At 34.6% G+C, this 24,142-nt stretch overlaps 5 protein-coding genes and 1 non-coding gene across 7 annotated transcripts; 4 read left to right on the top strand and 2 right to left on the bottom strand.

The window, feature by feature from the left end:
• The first annotated feature begins 9,071 nt into the window (after positions 1–9,071).
• Positions 9,072–12,091, top strand: LOC21387757 (probable leucine-rich repeat receptor-like protein kinase At1g35710). The gene is made up of 11 exons (XM_010098276.2): positions 9,072–9,288; positions 9,383–9,530; positions 9,663–9,734; positions 10,169–10,240; positions 10,508–10,579; positions 10,685–10,828; positions 10,911–10,991; positions 11,098–11,169; positions 11,304–11,375; positions 11,584–11,655; positions 11,750–12,091. Exons 1-11 carry the CDS (start codon positions 9,195–9,197, stop codon positions 11,838–11,840), a joined length of 990 nt encoding a protein of 329 aa, XP_010096578.1. The 5' UTR covers positions 9,072–9,194; the 3' UTR covers positions 11,841–12,091.
• A 276-nt stretch (positions 12,092–12,367) lies between these two features.
• LOC21387756 (pentatricopeptide repeat-containing protein At2g20540) lies at positions 12,368–14,036 on the bottom strand. The gene has a single exon (XM_010098275.2). It carries the CDS (start codon positions 13,950–13,952, stop codon positions 12,369–12,371), a length of 1,584 nt encoding a protein of 527 aa, XP_010096577.2. The 5' UTR covers positions 13,953–14,036; the 3' UTR covers position 12,368.
• Positions 14,037–14,154: 118 nt separating this feature from the next.
• Positions 14,155–14,228, top strand: TRNAT-AGU. Its single transcript has one exon. It is a non-coding gene; the product is annotated as a tRNA-Thr (tRNA).
• Positions 14,229–14,460: 232 nt separating this feature from the next.
• Positions 14,461–18,146, top strand: LOC21387755 (heparanase-like protein 2). The gene is made up of 10 exons (XM_024165748.1): positions 14,461–14,581; positions 14,730–14,875; positions 14,956–14,992; positions 15,148–15,331; positions 15,613–15,764; positions 16,120–16,353; positions 16,612–16,801; positions 17,275–17,400; positions 17,603–17,705; positions 17,788–18,146. The coding sequence occupies exons 1-10, from the start codon at positions 14,524–14,526 to the stop codon at positions 18,103–18,105; spliced, it is 1,548 nt and encodes a 515-aa protein (XP_024021516.1). The 5' UTR covers positions 14,461–14,523; the 3' UTR covers positions 18,106–18,146.
• A 460-nt stretch (positions 18,147–18,606) lies between these two features.
• On the top strand, positions 18,607–20,388 carry LOC21387754 (remorin). 2 transcript variants are annotated; one of them, XM_024165742.1, is made up of 6 exons: positions 18,607–18,703; positions 18,814–18,902; positions 19,113–19,373; positions 19,474–19,753; positions 19,908–19,989; positions 20,075–20,387. In XM_024165742.1, exons 1-6 carry the CDS (start codon positions 18,678–18,680, stop codon positions 20,264–20,266), a joined length of 930 nt encoding a protein of 309 aa, XP_024021510.1. In that variant the 5' UTR covers positions 18,607–18,677; the 3' UTR covers positions 20,267–20,387. The 2 variants fall into 2 exon arrangements, with proteins under 2 accessions (XP_024021510.1, XP_024021509.1); XM_024165741.1 differs by having other exon boundaries at positions 18,656–18,902; positions 20,075–20,388.
• Positions 20,389–20,559: 171 nt separating this feature from the next.
• Positions 20,560–22,920, bottom strand: LOC21387753. Its single transcript, XM_010098272.2, has 2 exons — positions 22,773–22,920; positions 20,560–22,066 (listed from the first exon to the last, which is right to left on the bottom strand). The coding sequence occupies exon 2, from the start codon at positions 21,903–21,905 to the stop codon at positions 21,111–21,113; it is 795 nt and encodes a 264-aa protein (XP_010096574.2). The 5' UTR covers positions 21,906–22,066; positions 22,773–22,920; the 3' UTR covers positions 20,560–21,110.
• Positions 22,921–24,142: the final 1,222 nt, after the last annotated feature.

Genomic DNA, 24,142 nt, shown 5'->3' with positions numbered 1-24,142 from the left:
TTAATCCCTTAAATATAATAAAAATTTGAGAAAATTTAGTTAAATAGGGCACATTGCAACAAATTTATAAGGTCAAGGGGTAATTTGCCAAAATTTAAAATTTAATGGGCAATTTGCTAAACCACGACGAGTTAAAGGGCAATTGTGTCAAAAACCCTAAACAAATTTGAATGAAGATCTGCTGTTATTTTTCTGTCTCAGTAGCTATCTTTCCAATTATATTTGACACTTTGAGAATTGTTTAAGTATTTAAGTATTTTATTCCTATTCATGTAGTTAGATTCTTAAATTTAGATGACATAGCTAATAAATAGTTGATGGACACTCACCAAGATAAATAATAAAGACAACAAATCTGAACTCAACAAAATTTGCTTATGGTCTTACAGAATATGCATAAATAAACAATATATATATATATATTAATATTTGGTTTTCGATAACATAAATGCATGATGTCAAACTTATGATGAAATTAATAGGTGAATAAAACTTATCACAACAATTTTTCCCGTCCTTGTAGTACCGCTACTGTTTTTTTCTTCAATAGGTTACCTAAATAACTGTAATACTGAAAAGCACTTGTAACAACAAGTCGTATAGCTGTTTTAGGAAATTCTCTGCATAGGACACAGAAAATTTTGGAAATATCGCTTTAATAACCCAACGGATTCCATCATTTTAATTAGTTCTGAAAATAACGACAAAAGAAATGAATCGAATGATCCTCTCTTTAGAATACACAATTTCTAAACCAAACATCAATTTATGAAAAAGACCAAACCGCCCGAGGGCTTAGCTAAATAATATTGTGACGTAATGGCGAATAAGCAAAGAGAACTTTAATTATACCCTTCAACACATACGTGACACACTTGATGAAAATCAATAAGAAACCAGTTGTACGTACATTTTGCCGACTAATCAATGCCCAATTGTGAGTTTTGTGAAATAAGTTGTGAAGTTGTCACATCTCTCTCTCTCTCTCAATATTCGTTCATGTGTCTCCCGCTTTGCATTAATACTCTTTGCCCTTCTTCTACTACCAAGTGATCTCTCATCTTTCCCTTTCTTTCTATCCTAATTTCTTCCAAACCCCACAACCCCAAGATTTCAAAACACCAATCTCTCTCTCTCTCTCTAAAGCAATGAAGAACTCTCTCTCTTCAACCGGTCCGCGGCGACTAGGGCTTAAGTACGTGGTGCTTGCGGTTCTACTCTTGCTGATCACGTCGGCTACTTCTTGTTTTGCCGGCGAAACCTCGCAGGAATTGAGTAAGCTTCCAAGAAAGCTCCACACTCACCGCCATTTTCACCGGCCTTGTGATTCCTTTTCACACGAAAAGCCTCGTTCTTTGTGCAACCAGATCCACAGAAACCGCCGCCATAGCCACTATCTCCCGCCGCCATCGCAGCTCGGCGAGATCGACCCAAGATACGGCGTCGAGAAGAGACTCGTCCCTTCCGGACCAAACCCTCTCCACAACTGAAGAAGCCCTAATATATATATATATATATTTTCTCATGAACAGTGTCAATACCATCTTGATCATCATCTTCCTCTAAGTTACTCATGACATTATTTATGTCGTTTCTCATTGGTTTCTTTGCGTTTCTTGGTATATCTTTTTCCTTCCCGAATTTCAAGAAGAGAAGAGAGAAAAAAGGTCGTGTATATTTTTGCATGGTTGATCAAGATTTAGCAATTTTACCGCTGAGGAGATTAATCCTTGCGAAAAGCTATGAAGAGCTTGCCGGAGCAACACGCCATGGAAGAGATATTACTAAGAGAGATTATAGGTTCTTATATATAGAACTTAACTTGTTTAGTCTTTTTTTTATTATTATTCTTATTGTACTGTATCGTCATATAGATTTGTCGTATTTCCATGCTTGTTTTTGAATCCCGAAGTGTAGTTTCTTAGGTAATTTTGGAAAGTCATATTGGTCATCATCTAGTGACGGAGATTGGAAGGGGTTCGAAAAAATTTTGTGGACGCGGCAAAAACAAGCATGGAAATGGGATCCACTCATTTTCTCTTATTTCTCTAATTAATTTCAATTTTTTGAGATGGGATTTTATTATATTATATGATATTGCTCTAATTAGGGGGGTGTTGGTGGTATTTCAAAGGAAACCCATGAGTTCAATAAATTTGTAGTACTTAATGGGATGCCAAAATATTCAATGTGGGGGTTAGTTTCTTTTTTAGGGGGACAAAGTGGACCTTTTTTCCTTGTTTCTTTTGTATGTTTTCAGACGTTTGCATTAAATATGTCGTGATAAAGCTTGAATCAAAAAGTAATATGAATTAATTTTCTTTAATTACGAGGTTTGGGCAATTGGGCCTTTTCTTGTGCTGCATTGCATGTATCGTTATTTCTGTTTGCAGAACTGCAAAGCTTCTTTTATGCATGCCCTTTTTACTGCTTCCTTGTGTATTTCAGAGGACAATAAAGCAAAAAGTAGCAATATTTACCATGTCGTTTCTAAAAATAGTAGGATGAAAGTGAACATACGATATAACGTGTAATATTATACACATTGAAACCAAATTCATGTAAATGTGTACCAACGGATGTCTCCACTAAAAAAAAATAAAAATAAAAAAATCATGGGTTGCTATAAATTGCTGCCTGGTGCACCTGTTTCCACACATTAATTTTCTGCGTGCTGAGTTTTATGTATCAATTAATTCATTCTAGCTCTGGCTTCACAAAGAATTGCAAGATCGGGGAAGGTAATTGCTTGAGGGAATAATATACCGATAACGTGGATTTCCATTTTCCCATATGCATAAAATATAATTCATTTGTATATGAGAAAGGTATGTAACTTTTTCCTTTTGATTGATCAAACTGTGGGAAAAATGCACTTCGCAAATTTTAATAATAGATTGACAAATTTGAAAGTAATGCTAGTTTGTGTATTGATTTCATATCATATCAAAATATATGTAGTGCTCAAACTGGCATTATTTGCTTATTAATCAACATTGTTCAATGTGTTTATTATATGGAGTTTACGAATATTTCACCAACTGAGAATGACATGTTCATTTAGAATATTACGTCGGTTTCAAAGCTATGCACTAATAGAAGGTAAAATTATTTCTCATTACACTAGATTTGTCAATTAGACTTATGTTTTATTAGTTGTAGTGTTTATAGCGCTAATATGCTCTCAAGTATTCTTTTTAAAACACTGCATGCTTTGTCTCTTTTCATCACGGGAGGGAGAAAATTTTTTGTTATGATATTTGGAAATCACGAAAGGGACAATTGGGATTGTCCATTATGATCTACTAAAATATAATAAATCAATTGGAAGGGTCAGAATAAATTACATAGCAAAACCCACGTAAGAAATACAAAGGGCAATTGTGATTATCCATCCTCTAGTACCAGCAGACCGTAAGTAGTGTGGGGTCTGTGACCCATATGGATCAATGGTTAAGGCCCCGTTTATTTTATCGATTCGAGTTTAAAATTTGAATTTTATTATAATAAAAAGCTCTAAAAAATAATCACATTTAACTTTTTTACTACAGTAAAAAACTCTCACATAAAGTCACATCTCAATTTAAATTAAAAACTTAAATCAGTGAACTAAATGAGCTCTAAGAAGTAAGAATAATATATTTTCTCATATTATTTTAAATGTACTACTAATAAATTGTGCTAGCAACTTGAATCGGTAACTTCGCTTCACATGAAACCTTGTATTGGAATCAAATTTAGCTTTCACTATAAAAAAAAATATAAAAAAAAAAAATCACCTTTGCCAGAGTGGAGAAGGATAGATGGAAGGAGAATTATTACCTCCTATACACACTTACACGTCGTGATCATGAGTGTGATTTTTTTTTTTTTTTTGAAAAATAAAACATGGAATTGAAAATTCCCCATAAATAAATAGTGAAGGACCTAGACGGCAAGCAAGTGTTGTGCGGGGAAACCCTAATTCAACCAGAAATATTATTTGTAACATCTGGTTAAATTAAAAATGATTAATTAATTAAATTTAGTGATTAGTGTTAATTAATTTGACATTAATAAAAGATTTTTAGTTATAATTATCATGTAAATGATTTTTTCTCTTTAAAAATGATTTTTTTGAAATTGACACTGCTGTCTCTTAAACAGTTTTAAGTGTCGATAGCCAATTTTTCAGAATAAGAATAATGAGTCATTCCATACTCTATTCAAATTAGACTTTAAAGTCTAATTATTAAATTTGTACAGAAAACCCAAACTTATTCTCCTTTATTTTTCTTTTTCCTTTTTCTTTCTTCTTTTTCCTACTTATTTTCCTTTCTTTTTTTTTCTTTTTCTTTCTTCTTTTTCCTTTTTCTCTCCTCTCTTCCTCCCACGTACACACACACACACTCTCTCTCTATGCCGGCCACCTACCACCGATGAGAGTCGGGTGTCATTTCGCGACACCGCCCACACCATCAGAAAGCTCTCGACAAGCTGGACTCATTGACATGCTGCACGACCTCCATATCCGCCGGAAACAGCTGCAATCGCCGGCGAAATGTCTGAGAACTACCAAAACTTCTCACTATCATAACTTTGTCGTCTGACCTCTAATTAGAGTGATTCCGGTCCCTATGGACTCAGCTCGAAGAGACGAAGAAAACTCATCCTTTTTCACAGTTCGATTCTGGCCGGAGCACCACCGTCCATGGTGGCCGTAGTTCCCGTCACCGCGGCCGCCGTTCACCTCCTTCCCTCAATAGTAAAATAAACAGTATATGCATTGTCGAAATAAAACTTCAAAATCAGTTCTTAGACATTATCATACATTCCATCTATTCTTTGCATACCATCATCATTCATAGGCCATTATCATGTTAGCCTTTCGAGTACATCAGCATATCTTGTAACTTAATGTTGCTAAGCATAATCTCGTAGTCCCATAAACTTTACATTCATTACATAACTCACTTACTCTTATATCCATAAATACTATTTGCTTTATGCACATATTGCAGCGTTTTTAAACCCGTAGTACGCTCATCACTGACTTGTCCACACTCCAGTGCTTCATCATTTCTGCGTGCCCAGCAATAAGTTTCAGGGAGCTAGTGTCTTACCCGAGCTTCCTACAACACAAACAAACTTAATGAGCTTTCGCTCAGCAAGTAACAATAGGCCATAATAAATGCAAACTATAATGCAAATCCATATATGCATCCATGCCATATATCCTAATGTACTCTATACATCTAAAACGTTTATCGTTTTATACTTTTTCATTTCATGCTTTATTTAGCTTTCATTTTTGAGTCGTTCGTATTATATTCTAACGCTCTGAACGACTTTCGTATTCTGATTTCTTTTTCCTTTATCTCATACTTCTTTACGACTTTTGTACTTTCATGTGGAACGGTTGTCGTATTCTAATTTCATGTCTTTTACCTTTTACGGGCCCCATCCTGTTATACCGTTACGCACATCCCAATGAGCTGTGGGGGAGCTACCCAAAATAGCCAGCTCACTCATGGTTTTATAATAACCTCTCCTTGCGGAGGCTGGCACAAACAGATTTAGTTTCTTCTTTTCTTTTATCATATTTTTTTGTACATCTTCTTACTGTCATTTTTTTGTATTATGATAGCAATTTTAGTCTTCTTTTGCATTTTTACGCATTTATATCAATTTCCTATGAAATTGACCTTTTATAAAAGTTTGACTTTTTTGTTGACTTTGACCTTGACTTTGACTTCGACTCAGACTTTTCGCAGTGTAAAATTCTACTGCTACTTAAAATATGTAAGTACATTCATAGCATCATATATAACATTCAAGAAACGCCATTCACATTGTAACATACATTGAATCAACAATATGCACAATTCTGTGTAACACGAAGGAATAAGTTTATTCGTGTCATAGACAAGAAAACTACTGATACTTACAGAAGTTCAACTAACGTTGTGTCATTCGTGTCACTTGAAGCTTTCCGACTTTGATCATTTATCGATCCTATTATATAAATTTTCGATCGTTAGATTCACAATTTAAGACTAGTCACTGTAATAGAATTTGACACTAATTCGTGGTTCCATATATGTTATTTTCTTAAAGTGCGCATACCATGTCTAAAATCCTTGAAGGGATCTACTATTTTCATGTTCAGTATTCGAACCGAAACATCACCTATATCATCAATGTGCACCAAGCCCGTGCACTTTTTACCTTAAATCACATGTTGGGCTTGTCTCATAAATCAAACCGAAACTGATGTCTAGGGTCGTTTTTGAACAAAAAGGCTATTTCACAAAAAATTGTTCGAAACAAAGTTTCCTTCAACTTGGTGTGGTCACTTTTTGAAACTAAGTTTTTATCTTGGTTTTCTAGCCCAAAACAGCACCGGATTCAGTTTCCGGGTCAATAACCTAGTTTTCAGTTTTGCTCCGAAACTGAAAATTTTCATCGTTTTAGGTTTCTATAGATCTCCGATCACCGAATCAACTTACTTTACACATATTAATCCTCCTATTCTTTATGAAACTAGTTCTAGTTCAAATTCTCAAACTAAATTTCGGCAGAGTTTCGCATAATTTTTCGTGTTTCCCAAGCTAACCATAGCTCATTTTATCCATTGTTACAACCTTCAACCGCAAACCACAATCTTTCTCATTCAATTTTTATCATCATAACTCTAGGGTTCTCCATAACCAAAAATCGCTAGAAACATAATATAATAACCAAGAACTCATTCTTTAATCACCAAGTTTTTAATTCCTTTTATCAACCATAAGTTAATCATCATCTTAAGCAAACCTTTTTCATGCTCTCTACTATACTTAAACATGCAGCCATGGTAGAAAAATGAGAAGAAAAATTGAAATCTCACCTTAAATGAAGAACAAGTCTCGAGCACACTAATCCTCGGTAGTTTTATCAATTTTCGCTTATAACTCGCTTTTCCTCACTTTGGTGAATTTCCTCTCTCTTGGCTGAATGCTCTCTGGTTTTTGACATGAAAAATGAGCATTTTGTTGTGTTTTTACCACTTAAAACCGGCCATAATAAAGTAGGGGGGACTATGTGTAAATTTTGACTTTTCTAGGATCTTTTTTGCAAAATTCACTAAAAATATATTTTTCATTTCTTCTTCCTTAAGTTGGCCGGCCACCTTTCTTTCCACATGTCATAATCCCAGCCCTCCATCCAATTAATCACTTTAAATCTCAACCATCTATTTCTAATAACTATCTTATTTCGGTTCAATTTTATTCCTATCTGGTGCACATTTTACCCACGTGTTTCAGACAGTTGGTCAACTTAGTCAACTTTACTCAACCTTGACTATCTTTTCAAGAGTGACTTATTAATCGACTCTTGGTCAATAAATTTTGACTTGGTCAACCCTATTTGGTCGAAAACCTCAATTTTCTCAGTTCGGCCCTTCGTACTCCTTTTTCATTTGTTCTTCGTTTCGATTGTTTCTAAAACCCTAGAATTGATGTTTTTCAATTCTTTTTCATTTCTTAAACTTAACATTCATGTGTTTGCCCACTTGTGAGTTTAACACAACGTTTCATGCCTCTTTCTTAAATACAGTCTGAAAATCGGTTTTTGCATCACACCTCAAAAATTTCTGAGCTTTAGCTTATAATTTGCTATTCCATATTAATATCAACAAATACTTATCATAAAAGTATTCATATTAATAATACAAAAGATTTCAGAAAATTTTATCTTATACACTAATTTTTTTGACAAATTTTTCGATCATGACAGCTTTAGTGTAGTCATATATTCTAATCTGTTAGTGACCTTTTAATAAAATTGCCAAATTTTTTCTTAAAAAGAAAAAAAAAGTGAAGGGCCTTACTTCAAAAAGTAATAATAATGACGACGATCAATATATGCATGTACTAATAACTTTTTCGAATAAGCATCTAAAACTTCTTCTAATTTTATTGAAATGACACATTTTATATTGTATTTTCAAGAAAAGAAATGCTAGTAATACCAACTTTAGTTTTAATTTTGCATCAAAATTAAGTTGTCATCATTTATAGAGTGAACAATTAAAATCAATACAAAATTTATAATTAAAGTGGACATATCTAGCATTGTTCTTTGGGATAAAATCATTTTGGTACACTAGGTTATAGTGAAATATGCTTTTGATACCATATATTTTTTATAATATTAAAGCGGTACTTCAATACTTTTAAAAACACAATTTTAAAACCCTGAAACTGATTTTTGAGTTGTAAAATGATCTTAATATCCCTCCATTTAATTAATTAATAATTATTAGATTTAAAAAAATTATGAGCTTTTTTATTTTGTTGTTTTCTTTTAAATACTTTTAGATTTTTTTTTTAAAAATAATTTTTATTTAATTTATAATAAAGGTAATTTGGACATTGCGGGTGCGTTTAGAATTGGTTTCAAAATCATTTTATTTTCAATAAAAAGTAAAAATGAGATTGTTTTGAGAATAATTCTGCGACCGATTCTGAAATTGCATTGGGTTAGTTTTTTAAGAGATTGTTTTGAGTATAATATAAAAGTAAAATGATGTTGATTAATTAATATATTATAATATTATTGATAAGTATTAAAAATTTAAAACAGAAAAGTAAAAATAATTTTCAACTATTTTTAAAATATTTACTAAACAAACGTCATTTTGTTTGCATTTTCATTTTTTATTTTTTGAAATACGTGAAAACCGTTTTAAAAATCGGTTCCAAACACGACATATATTAAAAATTAGTTTTATGGTGTTGAGAAATTATTTTTAAAAACGTGAAGGTATTATTTTAATATTATAAAAAATATAAAATAATAAAAGTATATTTCATTATAATATAAGGTATTAAAAATGATTTTGTCCTTGTTGTTTAAGACTAATCACCGTCATCGTTTTGCGTTTCAAAATTTCACCGTTAAAAACTTTTTTTTTGTTTTTGGACAAAATTTAGCCAATGTAAAAAGGGCTATTTTTTTTCACACACCTCCCTCTGAACAAGACAAAATTGTATGTAATATTTCAAATAATAATAATAACAGCTATTTTCTAAAGCCGTTTACGCGTTCGCTGAGCAAGCACTTACTCGGAGTAAAAAGCCACTCGTCACTGAAAAAAGACCCAAAATTTCAGATCCAGTTTCTTCAGAAACCCAGAGATCCATATCTGACATTCATTCACACCCCAAACAATGGGGTTTCGTTCTTTCTTCTCTGCATTTTGCCTCCTTCTCATCCTCGCCTTCTTCTCTCCGCTTCTCCATGCCAAAACCCTCAAACGCGACGGTGAGTTTCTTTCCTCAGATCTCGTCCATGGCGTCGTTGTTTCTCTGCTTTCCTCTTGTTTTCTCACTTTCTCTCTCCTCTTTTTTGCGCGTAGTGAAAGCTCTGAACGAGATAAAGGCGTCCCTTGGGTGGCGAGTGGTGTACGCGTGGGTCGGCGACGATCCTTGTGGCGACGGCGATCTCCCGCCTTGGTCCGGCGTCACCTGTTCCACTCAGGGCGATTACCGAGTCGTCACCGAATTGTAATTACGCTTCCGCGGAATCTTGATTGATTCCGTATCTTTTGATTTCTCGAATTTCGTTTGGAGTTTTTTTTGGCCGAATTTGGAAATTGAGTTATTGATCGGATTAGGTATTTATTGCTTTGTTTGCAGGGAAGTTTATGCAGTTTCGATTGTTGGGCCTTTTCCTACTGCTGTTACTAATCTACTGGATCTCTCTAGGCTGTAAGTTATATCCGATCCTCTCGTTCTTTTTTCTCTGGTTTCTTAGTTTACTTGTGAAGTTAGATTGATTTTCACTCATTGTTAAAAGTCAAAAGTGAAATTGATAGTTAGCGTAGTGAATGTTTCTCAGCAATTGTATGATTTAACATTGAATTATATAGGATGATGTTGACAATTTTTACTTTTTCTTATGAAAAATGCTTTTGTCATTATCATTATTACGAACTGTTGATGTTTCTGAACTCCTGTTATTAAAAAATATACGTCAGAATGTAGCTCTAGCTGGAGCGATTTCTTTGACTTTGGGCTTGTAGAATGTGTAGGATGGGTTTTTTTGATAAAATCTAAGTGCAGTGAATCTGTACAGTTGTTTAGTCATTTTGGATAGTTTTTTTTGTTTCAAAATGTTCATAATCTGCCTGACCGTGTGACAGGGATCTCCATAACAACAAGTTGACAGGGCCTATTCCTCCTCAAATTGGACGGTTGAAGCGTCTCAAGATTCTGTATGGCCCTTTGCCCCTTTTCTATTAGTAGTTTGCTTGTGGGGTTACTGTTTGTAAATTTAATCGTTTTACATCCTTGTTGATGTTGTTCTATGGTAGGAAATTATTATAGGCTTGATGCTATATGGTAATCCATTGAGGATACGTATATTCTAGACTCTCACCAGCCCTTGTTATGTACTGGATAGATAAGATAGTTGGACTCTTAAAACCATTAGCTTAGTATCTTGGTCTTCTTTTATTGACTAGTTTTTATTTTTGTGTCAGTAATTTGAGATGGAATAAGCTACAAGATGTGATCCCTCCTGAAATTGGCGAGCTGAGGAGTTTAACACATTTGTGAGTGGTCTAGCTTTTCTAATGCTAATATCAGTTTTTGGGTATCTATATTCTATATAAAGCTATCTCCTTATTGCTAAGAGTTATTTGAATAAAACTCTGCAGATATCTGAGCTTCAATAATTTCAAAGGGGAAATTCCTAAGGAACTTGCTAACCTTCCGGAGCTTCGCTATCTATATCTACATGAAAATCGTTTAACTGGGAGGATTCCACCAGAGCTAGGCACCCTTCAAAAACTTCAACACTTGTAAACTTCCAATCTCTAACACATCTTTTTATACTAAGCATTTGTTCCTGGGTACTGATGTCTATAATCCATATATTCATAGGGATGTTGGTAACAATCACTTGGTGGGCACTATAAGAGAACTTATACGCATTGAGGGTTGTTTTCCGGCTCTTCGCAACCTGTATGTTAATCCAAGCTAATCAGTTCTACTGAACTACTTCATTGAGTTTTTTGCCACTAACTGTTGTGTATATGTTAAGTAATTTATTTGTGATTCTGATGTGCAGTTATTTAAATAACAATTACTTTACGGGTGGAATTCCATCACAGCTCTCAAACTTGACCAACTTGGAAATTTTGTAAGTTGACAATTTTCTTCTGCCTCTCTCAGGGAAAAGGAAAACCTCTTATGGATAAGAAATGTTTTCTTCATAAGCCATATTGCTTTTATATAATTTTCTAGTTTAGTGAATTGATTGCTTTCTGGATACAGCTACCTGTCCCACAACAAGATGTCTGGGATAATACCATCTGAGATTGCTCACATTCCTAAATTGACGTACTTGTAAGTTTCTTTTTCTTCTCGACTGTTTAATGTTTTGGGATTTCTTCCATTTGGATGGTGTTGGTGGGAATCTTTTTCTATAAATAATATTTTTCTATAAATCCAACTGTTTATTTGGATACAGTAGTATCTCCTTATATTTGTCCGTGTATGCATCGGATATCATTTCGAGTGACAAATATTAAGGTTTCCTTTAATTTGGCTTCAGGTACTTGGATCACAACCAGTTTACGGGGAGGATTCCCGATTCCTTCTATAAACACCCATTCTTGAAAGAAATGTGAGTTCCTTTTGACACTTCAAAGTTCAAAAGATTAAGGTTCCTGTCGTTTTTGTGTAGAATTGAGAGATTTATCACTGATTGTTTCTTGTAGGTACATTGAAGGAAATTCATTCCGATCAGGTGTAAACCCAATTGGTGTCCACAAAGTTCTTGAACTCACTGATACGGATTTTCTTGTTTAGTTACGATAATCCATCTATTCTTTGTTTACTTAAAGTTGAGTTTTGCTCCCTTCAAAAGAAGGATTAGAGAGAGAGAGAGAGAAGAGAGTTTAGTAGCCCCCTCTATGAAAGAAATATAATATTTAACTTGTAATTCGCATGTCATAGTATCAATGAACTATTGTTGTAGCTCTGTTATTGATAAATAACTGTATATTAATGGGAATTCGGGAAAATATTAATAGCATGTCCAAAAGGAGCTTTGGTCGTCTTATAAGATTTTGGGGGTTGTTGCTTTGTTTGTGTGCGCTTCATAAATGATCATGATGCCGACCGGTCGGTGGAGTTTTTAAGCACCAAATCAAACAAAATCTGACAGTCTTGAAGTAAGCTCAAAGTTATAGTCATATTCAAAATCGAAGCATCCATATGGGAACTTTCTTCAATGTACTCAATTTCAAAAAAAGCAAAAACAAAATGCTTTATTTGTTTCAAAACAAAGATTGATAGCACTCAAATTGAACAAGAGGCTGTTTAATCCCCTCCTAACTAATATGGCTTGCACTCTGGATAATACAAGTGCTTGTTTATCTTCTCCAAAACCAAATGAATTTCTTTCATCTGCGGATGTATCTTTTCTCCCGCAATGAATTCATGAACTGTAACATCAATTTGAACAGAGCTACATCCTGGTACCTTCTCTATTCCTCTGTTTTTCATCAGATTCCTCACTTTCCCGGCATCGCATCCTTTTCCGGCAGATGCATATAAATTTGAAAGCAAAACATAAAACCCGCTTTCGTGTTCTGACTGAGAGAGATTCTCAGGGGCAAACTCTGCTAGTTGAGACTGCCCATGTTTACAGCAAGCACTGAGAAATGCTCTCCACGCCATCTCTTCTTCAGAGCGGTTACTTGAAGTGGCAAGTCTTTGAATCATTTTACTTGCTTCTTCAAACAATCCCGCTCGGCTAAGAAGGTCAACTATACATCCGTAGTGCTCACTTTTTGGTTCAATTTGGTACACTCTACACATTCTGTCTAACATTCGCATACCTTCATATGCCCTGCCTGAATAACTACAGGCAGTCAAAATGGCTATGAAGGTGATGTCATCCGGTCGCACTCCAGCCTCCTCCATCTCTTCAAATAACTCGAATGCTGTATCTCCATCTCCATGCATTGCCATTGCTGATATCATGGCATTCCAGCAAACAGTATCCTTCTGCGGCATCTTTTCGAAAACCATCCTAGCTAAATCCAAGTTCCCGCATTTCGCATACATGTCTACAAGACCAGTACCCAATCGAACGCTCAACGGCAACCCAAGACGATCCAAGTACCTGTGAATCCAAACCCCAACATCCAGAGCTCCCAAATGAGCACAACCACAAAGAACGCTCACGAATATGGCCTCATCAGGCTCTATTTCCGCACACTGCATCAAACGAAACAAGTAAAGACCTTCCTTGAAACAAGCATTCTGCACATACCCAGATATCATTGCTCCCCATATTCCCCTATCTCTCACTGGAGCTAAATCAAAAAACAGTCTTTCTTTGTCCACCTCACCCACCTTCCCATATCCGGAAATCATAACCATCCATGAAACAGTACTTAGACTAGGCATTTCATCAAACACTTGCCGCGCAGCTTCCATATTACGAAACTCACTATACATGACAATCAAAGAGTTGCCCACAAACAAATCAAACGCAAGCCCAGATTTCAATCCATGCCCATGAACCGATACTCCAAGACAAGCGCTTTGCAGCCTAGAACATGCCTTTAACACATAAGGAAGTGTGTAATTATCAGGGGCAATGTTGCTACTATGTAACATCTCCTTATATATATTTATAGTTTGGATGAGTTCATCATTGAGTAAGAATGCTTTCAAGACTGTATTCCAAATACAAATTGTGGGCTGTTGAATGTTTTGGAAGATTTTCCATGCATGGAAAGGGCTGCCACGATGTGGGTCCGAGCAGAAGGCCAAGAGCCTGCTTAAAGCAAAGGTGTTGGTGCCAAGACCAGTTGTGAGAACCAATGCATGTGATTTCTTCAGGTCCTGCATGTTCTTGCATTTCTCCAAAAGTAGAAGGCATCTCCTAGTGGTGGAATATGCTGACATTCGTAATATAACTTCATTTACCAAGAAAAAATTTCTCCAACAATTATTTCAAAGAGAAAAAAAAATCCAAAAATGAGGGTAGCAATTGGCATGGGCAGCCAAATTCAATTGATGAAGAAAATACGATTGTCTTTTGGGTTGTTATAATTTATGACCTTATAGTTTTTCATTATATATTGTATGTTTTAGTCAATTGTCAGCTGCTCTCGTAGCTCAGTTGGTTAGAGCACCCGTTTAGTAAGCGGGAGGTCTTGAGTTCGACTCTCAACGAGAGCAATTTGTCTTCGTTCTATTTTTATGTTTCACACATCTCTCCTCTTTCTTTTTTTTTTTTTTCCCTTCCAGTAAGACGGTCCATTTGAGATAATGAGATTTTTCACGTACTCCTTTTTCTTTTCGTTTTTTTTAAACAAAAATAATTGAGTTTTTTAACCATTTCATATGTTTTATTTCACAGACAAGGGCTGAAGTTCTTTTGCTGACATCTCTACACACAAAAAGAAAAATATTTCCAAATACACAAGAATTATGCTAAAAACACGAAGAAGGTGATATACTTGAAAGGAATACAATGCTAATATATATATATATATATAGAAAAGCTTGGTCCTCAGAAAAACACAAAGAAGGTGATACATTTTTTACGATTATTTGACCAACTATAGCTATAAGTTTGTCATTTTCTATAACGTTATTTTGCAAAGCAGAGCTATCCTAGGATGGAAATGAAAGTAGTATTGGGTTGTTTCCTTTTAACATTGTTTTCCGTTTCTTCAGCTGAAGTTATAAGAGTTACAATTAAAGGAGAAAACTCCATAGCCATAACAGACGAAAACTTTATATGTGCAACTTTAGATTGGTGGCCGAATGAAAAATGTGACTATAATCAATGCCCATGGGGAAATACTAGCATTCTTGACTTGGTACTACTCTTCTCTCTCTTTCTCTCTCTTCTTTTTAACTTATGATATTCAAGTCTTCGGTTCGATTCCATCTTTTGTAGGATTTGAAAAACAAGATTTTCATGAATGCTATCAAGGGTGAGTCTCTTTTTTCCTTTTTCCCTTTTTTTCCTGTTCTTTTTTTCTGTCTAATGAATTAACGGTAGTAGTTAGTAGTTACAAATAACGTTTGGATGTGATATTGTCATTTTTAAAATCTTCTTGCACTTTTCTAACTTCCACTGATTTTTCAGCCTTCAATCCTATGAGGATAAGAATTGGAGGGTCATTACAAGATTTGGTAGTGTACGATGTTGGTAATGAAAATACAGATTGCCCCCAGTTCAAGCCAGACAAGAGTGGTATGTTTGGATTTAGCAAGGGTTGCCTTCCTAACAACAAATGGGATGAACTCAACGACTTGTTTAACCAAACAGGGTATACTATTATTTGTTTTCTTCTCTTTTTTTTTTTTCTTTTTTGATAGAAACGATATTCACGGACAAATTGAGCACAAGGGTACACTAATTATACACTATGTACACATACTTTTTTTGCCGCCCCAAGTTGTGAAAAACTACAATGAAAATATAACCAAACTTTTTCTTTTTTTTTTTTTTTTTTTTTTTTTTTTTAAAATAAACCACAATTTTTTTTTTTTTTTTTTTTTTTTTTTTTTTTTTTTTTTTTTTGGTGTGTGTGGGGGCGGGCGGGGGCAGAGCATTGGTAACGTTCGGTCTGAACGCACTTCATGGGAAGAGAGCTTCTCAAGTGGGCATTTTATGGGTAGGTGCATGGGACCCTCAAAATGCCCGAGAACTTATGAAGTACACCATTGCAAATGGCTACAAGATTGACTCCTATGAGCTAGGTAAATATGGTTCATCACCTTCAAGTTTATGTGTGGTTTTCAGCACTTGTGTCCCAAAACTTCTCGTGATTTTGGCACTTTTGTCCCCTATTTTTTTTTCCTCGCAATTTAGTTTTTAAACTTTAGTAGCAATTGACCACAATCGGGACTTGAATATTGGACGAAATTGTTACAATGTTTGAGCATATGCACCTTGTGAATTCTAGTACTTTATACCATTTCATCCTTCAAAATTTATTTTTCTCTGGTGATTTAACCTCTGAATTAGCAACAAAATTCCATACAATTAAGATGGGAGTTTATTGCTACTCTAATGAAAATTTAGGGACTAAATTGTTAATAAAAAATTCCGCAGGGAATGAGTTATGTGGGTACGGTGTATCTGCGAAGTTGGATAGTGTACAATATGGGAAGGACATAATTGTGCTAAAGAATCTAGTCAAGGATTTGTACCCGGATTCATCCACAAGGCCCAAAGTCCTAGGCCCGGCTGGATTTTATGAAGAAAAATGGTTCACTACCTTTCTAGAGACCATTGGACCAGAAGTTATAGATGGTGTAACTCACCATATCTACAATCTTGGTTCTGGTATGTAGCCAAATATAATGTTCCTGATTTTTGCCAGCAATTTTAAGGACTCATTTTTCCTTTTGGTCTTTAACAAAAGAAAAACAATGCAGCGTTATGAAAAAGTGTTTCGTGGCATATCTGAAATTAAGATATTAAACCATGTAAAATAGTGATAAAATTGTCATTTTTGGATAAAATTTTGCATTGATGATGCTCAGGATAAAATTTTCTTTCATGAACGTGTGTCATTACTCTAAACAAAAGTGTAATATTCAGGAATTGATCCGAATCTTATCAACAAGATTCAAGACCCGTTTTATCTGGACCTCATTGCTCGAACATACGAAAATGTCTCGAGGTCCGTCCAAAAGCATGCTCCATTGGCGGGAGCTTGGGTTGGGGAAGGAGGTGGAGCTTTCAACAGTGGTGGCAAAAATATTCAAGATAGATTTGTTGGGGGCTTCTGGTTAGAAACTCCACTATAATATACTTTCAAAATTTACATGTAAAGAAATTGGGGATTGACTCATTTTTTGAAGAATTATTCTCACAAGTGTCCTTAAATTTTAGAGTCATTCTTAGCATGCTCCCTAATTTTAAAAACACTTATTTTATGCCCTGAATTTTGAATTCTTCCTATTTAATTCCTTTGGTTGAAATTTCTATTAAAAATAGATAGAAAAAAAAGAGAGCAATGTCGTCATTTGGCTTTCGGTTAGAACATCTGTAAAAAAACATACATATAAAAACCTTATGAAGACGCTTAACTTCTTTTTTTTTATGTCTGATTTTAATAGAAATTCTTACAAAAGCATTTAAGTGAACTAATTCAAAATTCATGGGATAAAGTAGGATTTTTCAAAGTTTATGGAACAAATTGAGAATGACCTTAAAATTCAGGGGCACCGATGAGCTTAACCCTTTCTGGAAAGAAAACAGGTATTTGGATCAACTAGGCATGGCATCCACCTTAAACCACAAGGTATACTGCAGACAAGCCTTCATTGGAGGGAACTATGGCCTGCTCAATACAACCACCTTTGTTCCTAATCCTGACTATTATGGGTTAGAATCTCAAGCTTTATAAAAATTTTGAAGTTAGTCAATTATTCCTTTTAATTCTGTAGTTTCAACTTTGTTCCTAATCCTGACTATTATGGGTTAGAATCTCAAGCTTTATAAAAAATTTTGAAGCTAGTCAATTATTCCTTTTAATTCTGTAGTTTCAACGTTCAAATATCAATTTATATTGATGGTTTGCCAATAGTGCACTTCTATGGCACCGGCTAATGGGAAAGGAAGTATTGAAAACCAGTCACAATGGATCTCCATATTTGCGAGCTTATTCACATTGTTCAAGACAACAACGTGTAAGACTTTGTTTTACGCTTTCAAAGTCTTGGTAGGCATGGTGAAGTACTAAAGTACTGATTCAAAACTGTGTTTTTTCAGCCTGGGGTTACTTTGCTTTTGATCAACTTGTCCAACTCTACCTTCTTCGACGTTGCCATAGCCGAAGATTCTAATGCGCATCGGAAGCTATTTGAAAGTAGATCACAAAGAGAAGAGTACCATTTAACGGCGAAAGACGGCGATATTCAAAGCGATGTGGTGCTACTGAATGGAAGTCCTCTGCAGCTAACAAATTCATCAGATATTATTCCTCAGATGCAGCCTGTTCTTGTTGATTCTTCCTCAGCAATCAGAGTTGCACCCCATTCTTTTGTCTTTGTAGTTCTCAAGGACATAAAGGCTCGTGCATGTGCTTAAATAAAAAATTCTTCACACATTGTTCTAGTTTTGTTTAAACATTTTACCAGTTACTATTAATCAAATTTTTTTGTTTTGTTTTTTAAGATATGCCCTTTATTTACTGTTTCTGAATTGATAAAAGCTTCCCAAATAAGGTTAAATAAATTTGGGCTGGGAAATACAATGCTTTCAAATGGCGAATAAGCAGAATTTTGACAAAGCAACAAAAGAAAGTTGTTCTATCTTATTGCTGTTAACTATAACGGTTGAGGTAATAGATTCCAATTCCAAGATAACTTCTATTAAAAAACAAAAAAAACAAAAAAACATATGCTAGTACATGGAAAGCTGAGCAGAAAGGAAAAGAAGGAATACTTTTCTTCACTAGTAAGGCCTTTTAAGATGCAAATCAGGGCTTACATGCAAAGTATCTTAAAAACTTCCAACCAAACCCTCAATCCCCTAATATTAAGAAGCCTATAATCAACCTTTTAAAGGAACCTCCTTTTATCTATTCAAATAAACATCATCCCACCACATGGGTGTCAAATTTTTCAGAAAGAAATTTCAGACCAGGCTTTGTTCCGGGAATGGATGATTTGTTTAGGCAAACGAGGTGCCTTAGAGTTGTTTATCTCTTGAAAATGCAAGATTTTTTTTTATTTTTTTTTTAACAATGAAACAGAGTATGAATAACCTGCACTTTTTTTTTTTTTTGGGGATCAGATTTTCTGGCACTCGAAAGGAGAAGAAAGAGGAGTCTGGCAGTGGCAGGGATCAAAGTATTCCACCCCCAAAACCTCAACCTTTTAAAGGTAATACACCTCAGTTTTATTTCTGACTAGATATACATATGAGCACCCTTTAGAGAATTGGTACGGCAATGCTTAAAATCAGTAGTTTCTATACATTTTTTTCTTTTATATTATATTTATATTATATGTATATATAAAAAGACTAAGAGTTGAGCAAATATGCCATACAAGAATAAATGAAGCAAGAATTGGAATGGTTTTAACTTGCAGATAAAAAGAAAGAGCAGAACTGGTTTCAAAGAAAATTCTCTAGGCAAATGAGTCGAGATTATGATTCCAGCAATGGAGATGAGCAAGGGATTGCAGTGGCAGCTGCTGCATATGCCATTAGCTCGCTCGAAGAATTCGGAACCCCAGACCAAAAACAGAGAACGAAGGAGCCTGGAACTTCTACCGTCGCAACCAAGAGCAAGAAAGAAGACGGGATAATTTCAATTCCAGACTCCGGTAAAGATTCCAAAAGATTCTCAGGTAAGCTATGCCAAAACATATTCATTGCATTAAAATCCAAAGTTGTAATCATTTCTTTCCTGAACTCGAACTAAGAAGAATGGGAGATGTCCTCCATCAGGTGAAAGTTCAATGAAAAGTTTCGAAAATCAAGATAGCAAGGTGCCAGTAACAGCTGAAAAGGCCTTGCCTCCTGCTGATAAGCCACCGAAAGGCAGTTTTAAGAAATCGAGTGGAAGTTTCAAACTTGGAAGTAAAAAATCGAAGCCTGATTTGCCCACCACTGCTAAACCTGCACCCCCACCAGCTGAAACCAGAAGGCAGAGTTCAACAAGGCCTGGGACAGAAAAATCACAAGCAGATATTTGGGAACAAGCTGAGTTGGCTAGGATCACAGAAAGGTAATCATTTAAAGACTGTTTATTGAAAAAGGTTTAAGTTTTCATTAAGACGCCTTGAAAACCTAACTTTGAGTTTCACAGCAAATAGATTGACAATCAGACATAGAAAGTTCCAGATTGCCCGACAGTGTGATAATGTATTCATAATTTTCAGGTATGAGAAGCAACAATCCACCATACATTCATGGGAGGACAAGAAGAAGAAAAAAGCCAAGCGCCGACTGGATAAACAAGAGGTTTTTTTTTCGTATTTATTTTCTGTTCAAATTCTTGTATTAGAACTCGACTTAGATACTGATGCTCAACTTACTCGAGTTGCAGAGAGAATTGGAGAGCAAAGGGGCCAAAGCCATGCAAAGGTTCCGCAGCAATATTGAACATATTGATCAGACTGCAGGGGGAGCAAGGGCAAAGGCAGAGGAAAAGAAGAGGAATGACGTGTTTAAGGTGAAAGAAAAGGCAAATATAATCAGAAAAACAGGGAAAGTTCCAAAAACATGTTTCTGCTTCTAATTTTACAAATTATATAATCAGGGACAGTTTCAAGCTAAGCAGCAAAATACCTAGTGAATGTAATAATTCTTTTATAACCTTGTACCTAAATGAGATACCACTTGTATGAAAACTTTGCTGCATGATTTACCACTCTTATCAAAAAAATTCGTAAATATGTGCTTTCGCCAAAATTGAAGTCTCACAAAACTTCATGTATAGTGAAGAAACATTTTACACCTGCAATCTCAATAAACGTTCCGCAAGAACAAATACAAATGCAAGTACAAATACAATAGTCTATCTTATTCCTTCACATCCTTCCTGCCTTATTTATTTCCTCCATTGTCCATATCACTGCTACAATTACAAAAGAGAATACATGAAAAATATATATTCCATATGAGAAGTTTCACTTAGGAGCAATGTATAGATGACATGCACCGACGCCACCAATTTAATAAGGGAAACTGAAGTTCAAAGGGCTGCATGTACCCCAACAATGACTATTAGAAGGTTACAATCACAGAATTTAAGAAAAACACTAAATGACTCCCAAAAAATCCCTAAGAGTTTTCTGCAAAATCACCAACAAAAATATTATCGTAACCAAAACCAATTGAGCAATATAAAGTGCTCTCTCAGGTTCATACAATAAGTTCTCAAAAGTGCGAGTGATTACTCACAGAAAAATGCCTCAGAGTCTCTTGAAACTTCCATTCTGTGATAAATACCATATAACAGCTTACAAGCTTTCATGCATCAAAATGACATATGGGGACGAGTTCTAAACAATGTAGCAAGAACGAGAAAAGGCATAAGCACTGATTTCCATGATTTTCTGACGTGATAAAAATATCAGGTCTCATGAGATTATTTCTCTCACCAGCCTCTGTAAAGTAGGGTATGCAAAGTACAATACCGAGAAAGACGGAATTGCAAAAAGAACAGTGAGTATAAAGTAGATGGTCAAGATGACAGCACTTCCAGGTATAACAAAGAAGACAATCAAAAGAAGTATGATGACTAATGGGAACTTGGACGTGAAGTGAATAACGAAATCAAGAGATCTGTAAAGGGAAAAATAGTGCCAATCGACGTGGCTGCCACCATCATCACCGTTATCTCTTGACGGTCCAGTATAACCAGAAAATGAGGCCCTCCTGTGGTTACCGCTACAACCTGCATTTCCGACGGCTAAATTTCTGTTTTGATGCAAAACCTGTTGATTTTCCCCACCAGAGGAGGATCCAAACTTAACCCTGTCTCCATTCAAGCTCTCGACCATCCATAAAAGGAAGAAGTTCTTGCGAGGAAATTTCAAATTACCCTTGTAAACCAGCCGGAACGATAACAGGTGGCACCAAGGGCAGGAAATGAAAAGTGGAACCTGAAACTGTTGAGTGGGAAATTTCACGACAGCCCACTGAAGCCCCATTACACAATTTTTGCACAAAGTATGGCCGCACCATAAGACATATGGTATATTCTCAACAATATTGAAAGATTCACAGCATATGGGACACTCAAGCCCTTCTTCTCCGCTGCCGTTAGAACAGGCATCATCATCTGAGCACTCTGCACTAGGTTGACTCGGATGGATCAAGTTCTTCTTCAGTCCAATATTTGAAATGGCATTTGCAGCAAAACCCCACATCATAAATAAGTACAACTGTCGTATAATTAAAGAAGCTATCAAAACTGCCGAGTCTGAGCCATCTTCCAATAGAAACACTAGTAAGCCACGAACAAAGCTTTGAAGATTTCTTCTTCTTGTTTACTATGTCAACGGTTTTTACTCCTCAATCGAACCTAAACAGACTAATTTAGGTAGCAACCAAGTCAGTCATCTTAAATATTCAGATGCAATGACAATCACGAAACATTACAATAGAACAATTTCAGGTCGGAAAAAAAAAAAAGAAAAAGAAGAAGAAGAAGAAGAAGAAGAAGAAGAAGAAGAAGAAGAAGAAGAAGAAGAAGAGGAAGACAAAATAATATTTTGAAATTAGAGGTGACAACTTGCATATTATAGTAACCGAATTTTTATCATTTCCCAGACTAGATATTACGAAAATACAATTTTGAACATAGATAATCCTATCTTTCTGCGTAGCGACCAATAAGAATCAATTCAATCTAGCAGATTATTTATAGACAATTTTTTTTCTCTACATGCCCCCCCCCCCCCCCAAAAAAAAAAAAAAACTTAAATGCGTATCCAATCAAAAAGGCAATTTCAAGAAAAGTCAGAATTCATAAAACATTGAAATTATGCATAAATCAAGACAAAGCTATGTGAGCACTAAACAGAATTTAGACTGTGACAGAGACAATACGCAAAAATACTAATAAATAGCAGAATAGGCAGGAAAATAATCAGGTAAATTTGAGCATATACCAGATGTAGATTCAAAACTATCAGAAAAATTGACAAAAAAAAAAAATAAAAAAAAAAAAAAAAAAAAAAAAAAAAAAATCAGGAAATTGAAAGAAAAAGATGAAAATTAGAGAATAGAGATCTTACGCCTAATATAATTTGGCGCGAAATTTCGTCGGAAGAATTGGAAAGAGAAGGAGCAGGCTGTAGAGCGGAGATCGAAGACGAAGATCAGCTCGCTCTTGTCCTCTCCCTAACTCTCTCTCTCTGATGAACGTATGGATTTTTTTTTTTTTTTTTTCATTCTAGAGAGAAGACGACAAATTTGATTATAACACTCATGCATTGTACGGGGAAGCGTGGATTCCGGTGCGGCGTCGTTTAAATTGACCTTTTTTGTTATTGTTTTTTCTTTTTTCTTTCTCTTTCTCTTTTTTTTTCTTTTTTCTTTTTTCTTTTTTCTTTTTCTTTTTTCTGTTTTCTTTTTCTTTTTCTTTTTTCTTTTTTCTTTTCTTTCCTTTGGGTCATCTATGGACTATGATAAAGGACGGAGCCCCGCAACTTTTCACTGTTTATATTGAGGTACCACGTTATTTTATTTATATAATACATCATTTTAATAAAAACGTAATATTTGGATACTTTTTCTAGTCAAATATTTTTACTCATCTTTCTCTTTAGTCTTCCTAATACATTATACTTTAATTGTTTAATCAAAATTATCAAAATTAATTATATTTAATTCTCTTATTTTAATCAATTAACTTTAAATAATTACTTTTATTTTTTAACTACTATAATTTCATTTGCTTTTCAATACAAGTCGTGCTATTCCTAATTCCATTGGGTGGAGGGAATAATACGCTCTGTACAACGGCTTTTTTGTTTTTCAATATCTACTGAACGTTTTCTTATGAAGCTTTTTTTTTTTTTTTTTTTTGCGTTTTTTTGAAGAAATTGGTTATGATTCTTGTATGCATTGTGTAGATCTTATATACGTTGGTGTTTATACATTTTTTTTATGTATGTAGCGTTTGAAAAAAAAAATAGCAACTTAGAAGCATTTTAAAAAGCAATTTAAATAATAATATTTTTAAAACAAAAATAATTATTAAAGTTTTTTTTATTACAATAATTATTTAAAGTTAAATTAAAATTACGATGGATTTGACTTAACCATTAATGCATATCATGTTAGGAATGAGAAACATAAGTAAAAAAGTTAACGTAAAAAAAGTGTTTTAATATTACATTTTCATTAGACGGGTGCCCACACTATAAGAAAAAATGTATTTATTGACGTTAATAATTCTTGACACTTTAATATTGTCAGAAATATTCATATTTATTGACGTTATTTTAAAAAGTTAGCGTCGGTAAATTTATTTGGTCTCTCACGGGGTGGATTTTGTTGACTAGAAACTTCCTAATTCTATTTACCAAGCGTCGAGAAGTTTTTAGGAATTAAGTTCCCAATGCTAGTTAGCGTCGAGTAGTTTTTTGAGAGTTGGGAGTTA

The sequence above is a fragment of the Morus notabilis genome, unplaced genomic scaffold (assembly GCF_000414095.1).
Source record: "Morus notabilis unplaced genomic scaffold, ASM41409v2 Scaffold284, whole genome shotgun sequence".
NCBI lineage: Eukaryota > Viridiplantae > Streptophyta > Magnoliopsida > Rosales > Moraceae > Morus > Morus notabilis.
Note: the sequence above shows the minus strand (reverse complement) of the source record. Positions and strands in the feature narration are given on the sequence as shown.

What these genes read in the sequence shown, in the direction of transcription:
- LOC21387753 (XM_010098272.2), bottom strand. Translation starts at nt 21,905, where the DNA reads ATGATGTGGGGTTTTGCTGCAAATGCCATTTCAAATATTGGACTGAAG.
- LOC21387755 (XM_024165748.1), top strand. Translation starts at nt 14,524, where the DNA reads ATGCTAATATATATATATATATATAGAAAAGCTTGGTCCTCAGAAAAA. An exon ending in GACTTGTTTAACCAAACAGG is followed by an intron (nt 15,332 to 15,612) that starts GTATACTATTAT and finishes GGGCGGGGGCAG; the next exon opens with AGCATTGGTAACGTTCGGTC. An exon ending in ATTGTTCAAGACAACAACGT is followed by an intron (nt 17,706 to 17,787) that starts GTAAGACTTTGT and finishes GTGTTTTTTCAG; the next exon opens with CCTGGGGTTACTTTGCTTTT.
- LOC21387754 (XM_024165741.1), top strand. Translation starts at nt 18,764, where the DNA reads ATGAAACAGAGTATGAATAACCTGCACTTTTTTTTTTTTTTGGGGATC. An exon ending in AAAACCTCAACCTTTTAAAG is followed by an intron (nt 18,903 to 19,112) that starts GTAATACACCTC and finishes TTTAACTTGCAG; the next exon opens with ATAAAAAGAAAGAGCAGAAC. An exon ending in AGATTCCAAAAGATTCTCAG is followed by an intron (nt 19,374 to 19,473) that starts GTAAGCTATGCC and finishes GTCCTCCATCAG; the next exon opens with GTGAAAGTTCAATGAAAAGT.
- LOC21387756 (XM_010098275.2), bottom strand. Translation starts at nt 13,952, where the DNA reads ATGTCAGCATATTCCACCACTAGGAGATGCCTTCTACTTTTGGAGAAA.
- LOC21387757 (XM_010098276.2), top strand. Translation starts at nt 9,195, where the DNA reads ATGGGGTTTCGTTCTTTCTTCTCTGCATTTTGCCTCCTTCTCATCCTC. An exon ending in TTGAAGCGTCTCAAGATTCT is followed by an intron (nt 10,241 to 10,507) that starts GTATGGCCCTTT and finishes TTTTTGTGTCAG; the next exon opens with TAATTTGAGATGGAATAAGC. An exon ending in CTTCAAAAACTTCAACACTT is followed by an intron (nt 10,829 to 10,910) that starts GTAAACTTCCAA and finishes ATATATTCATAG; the next exon opens with GGATGTTGGTAACAATCACT.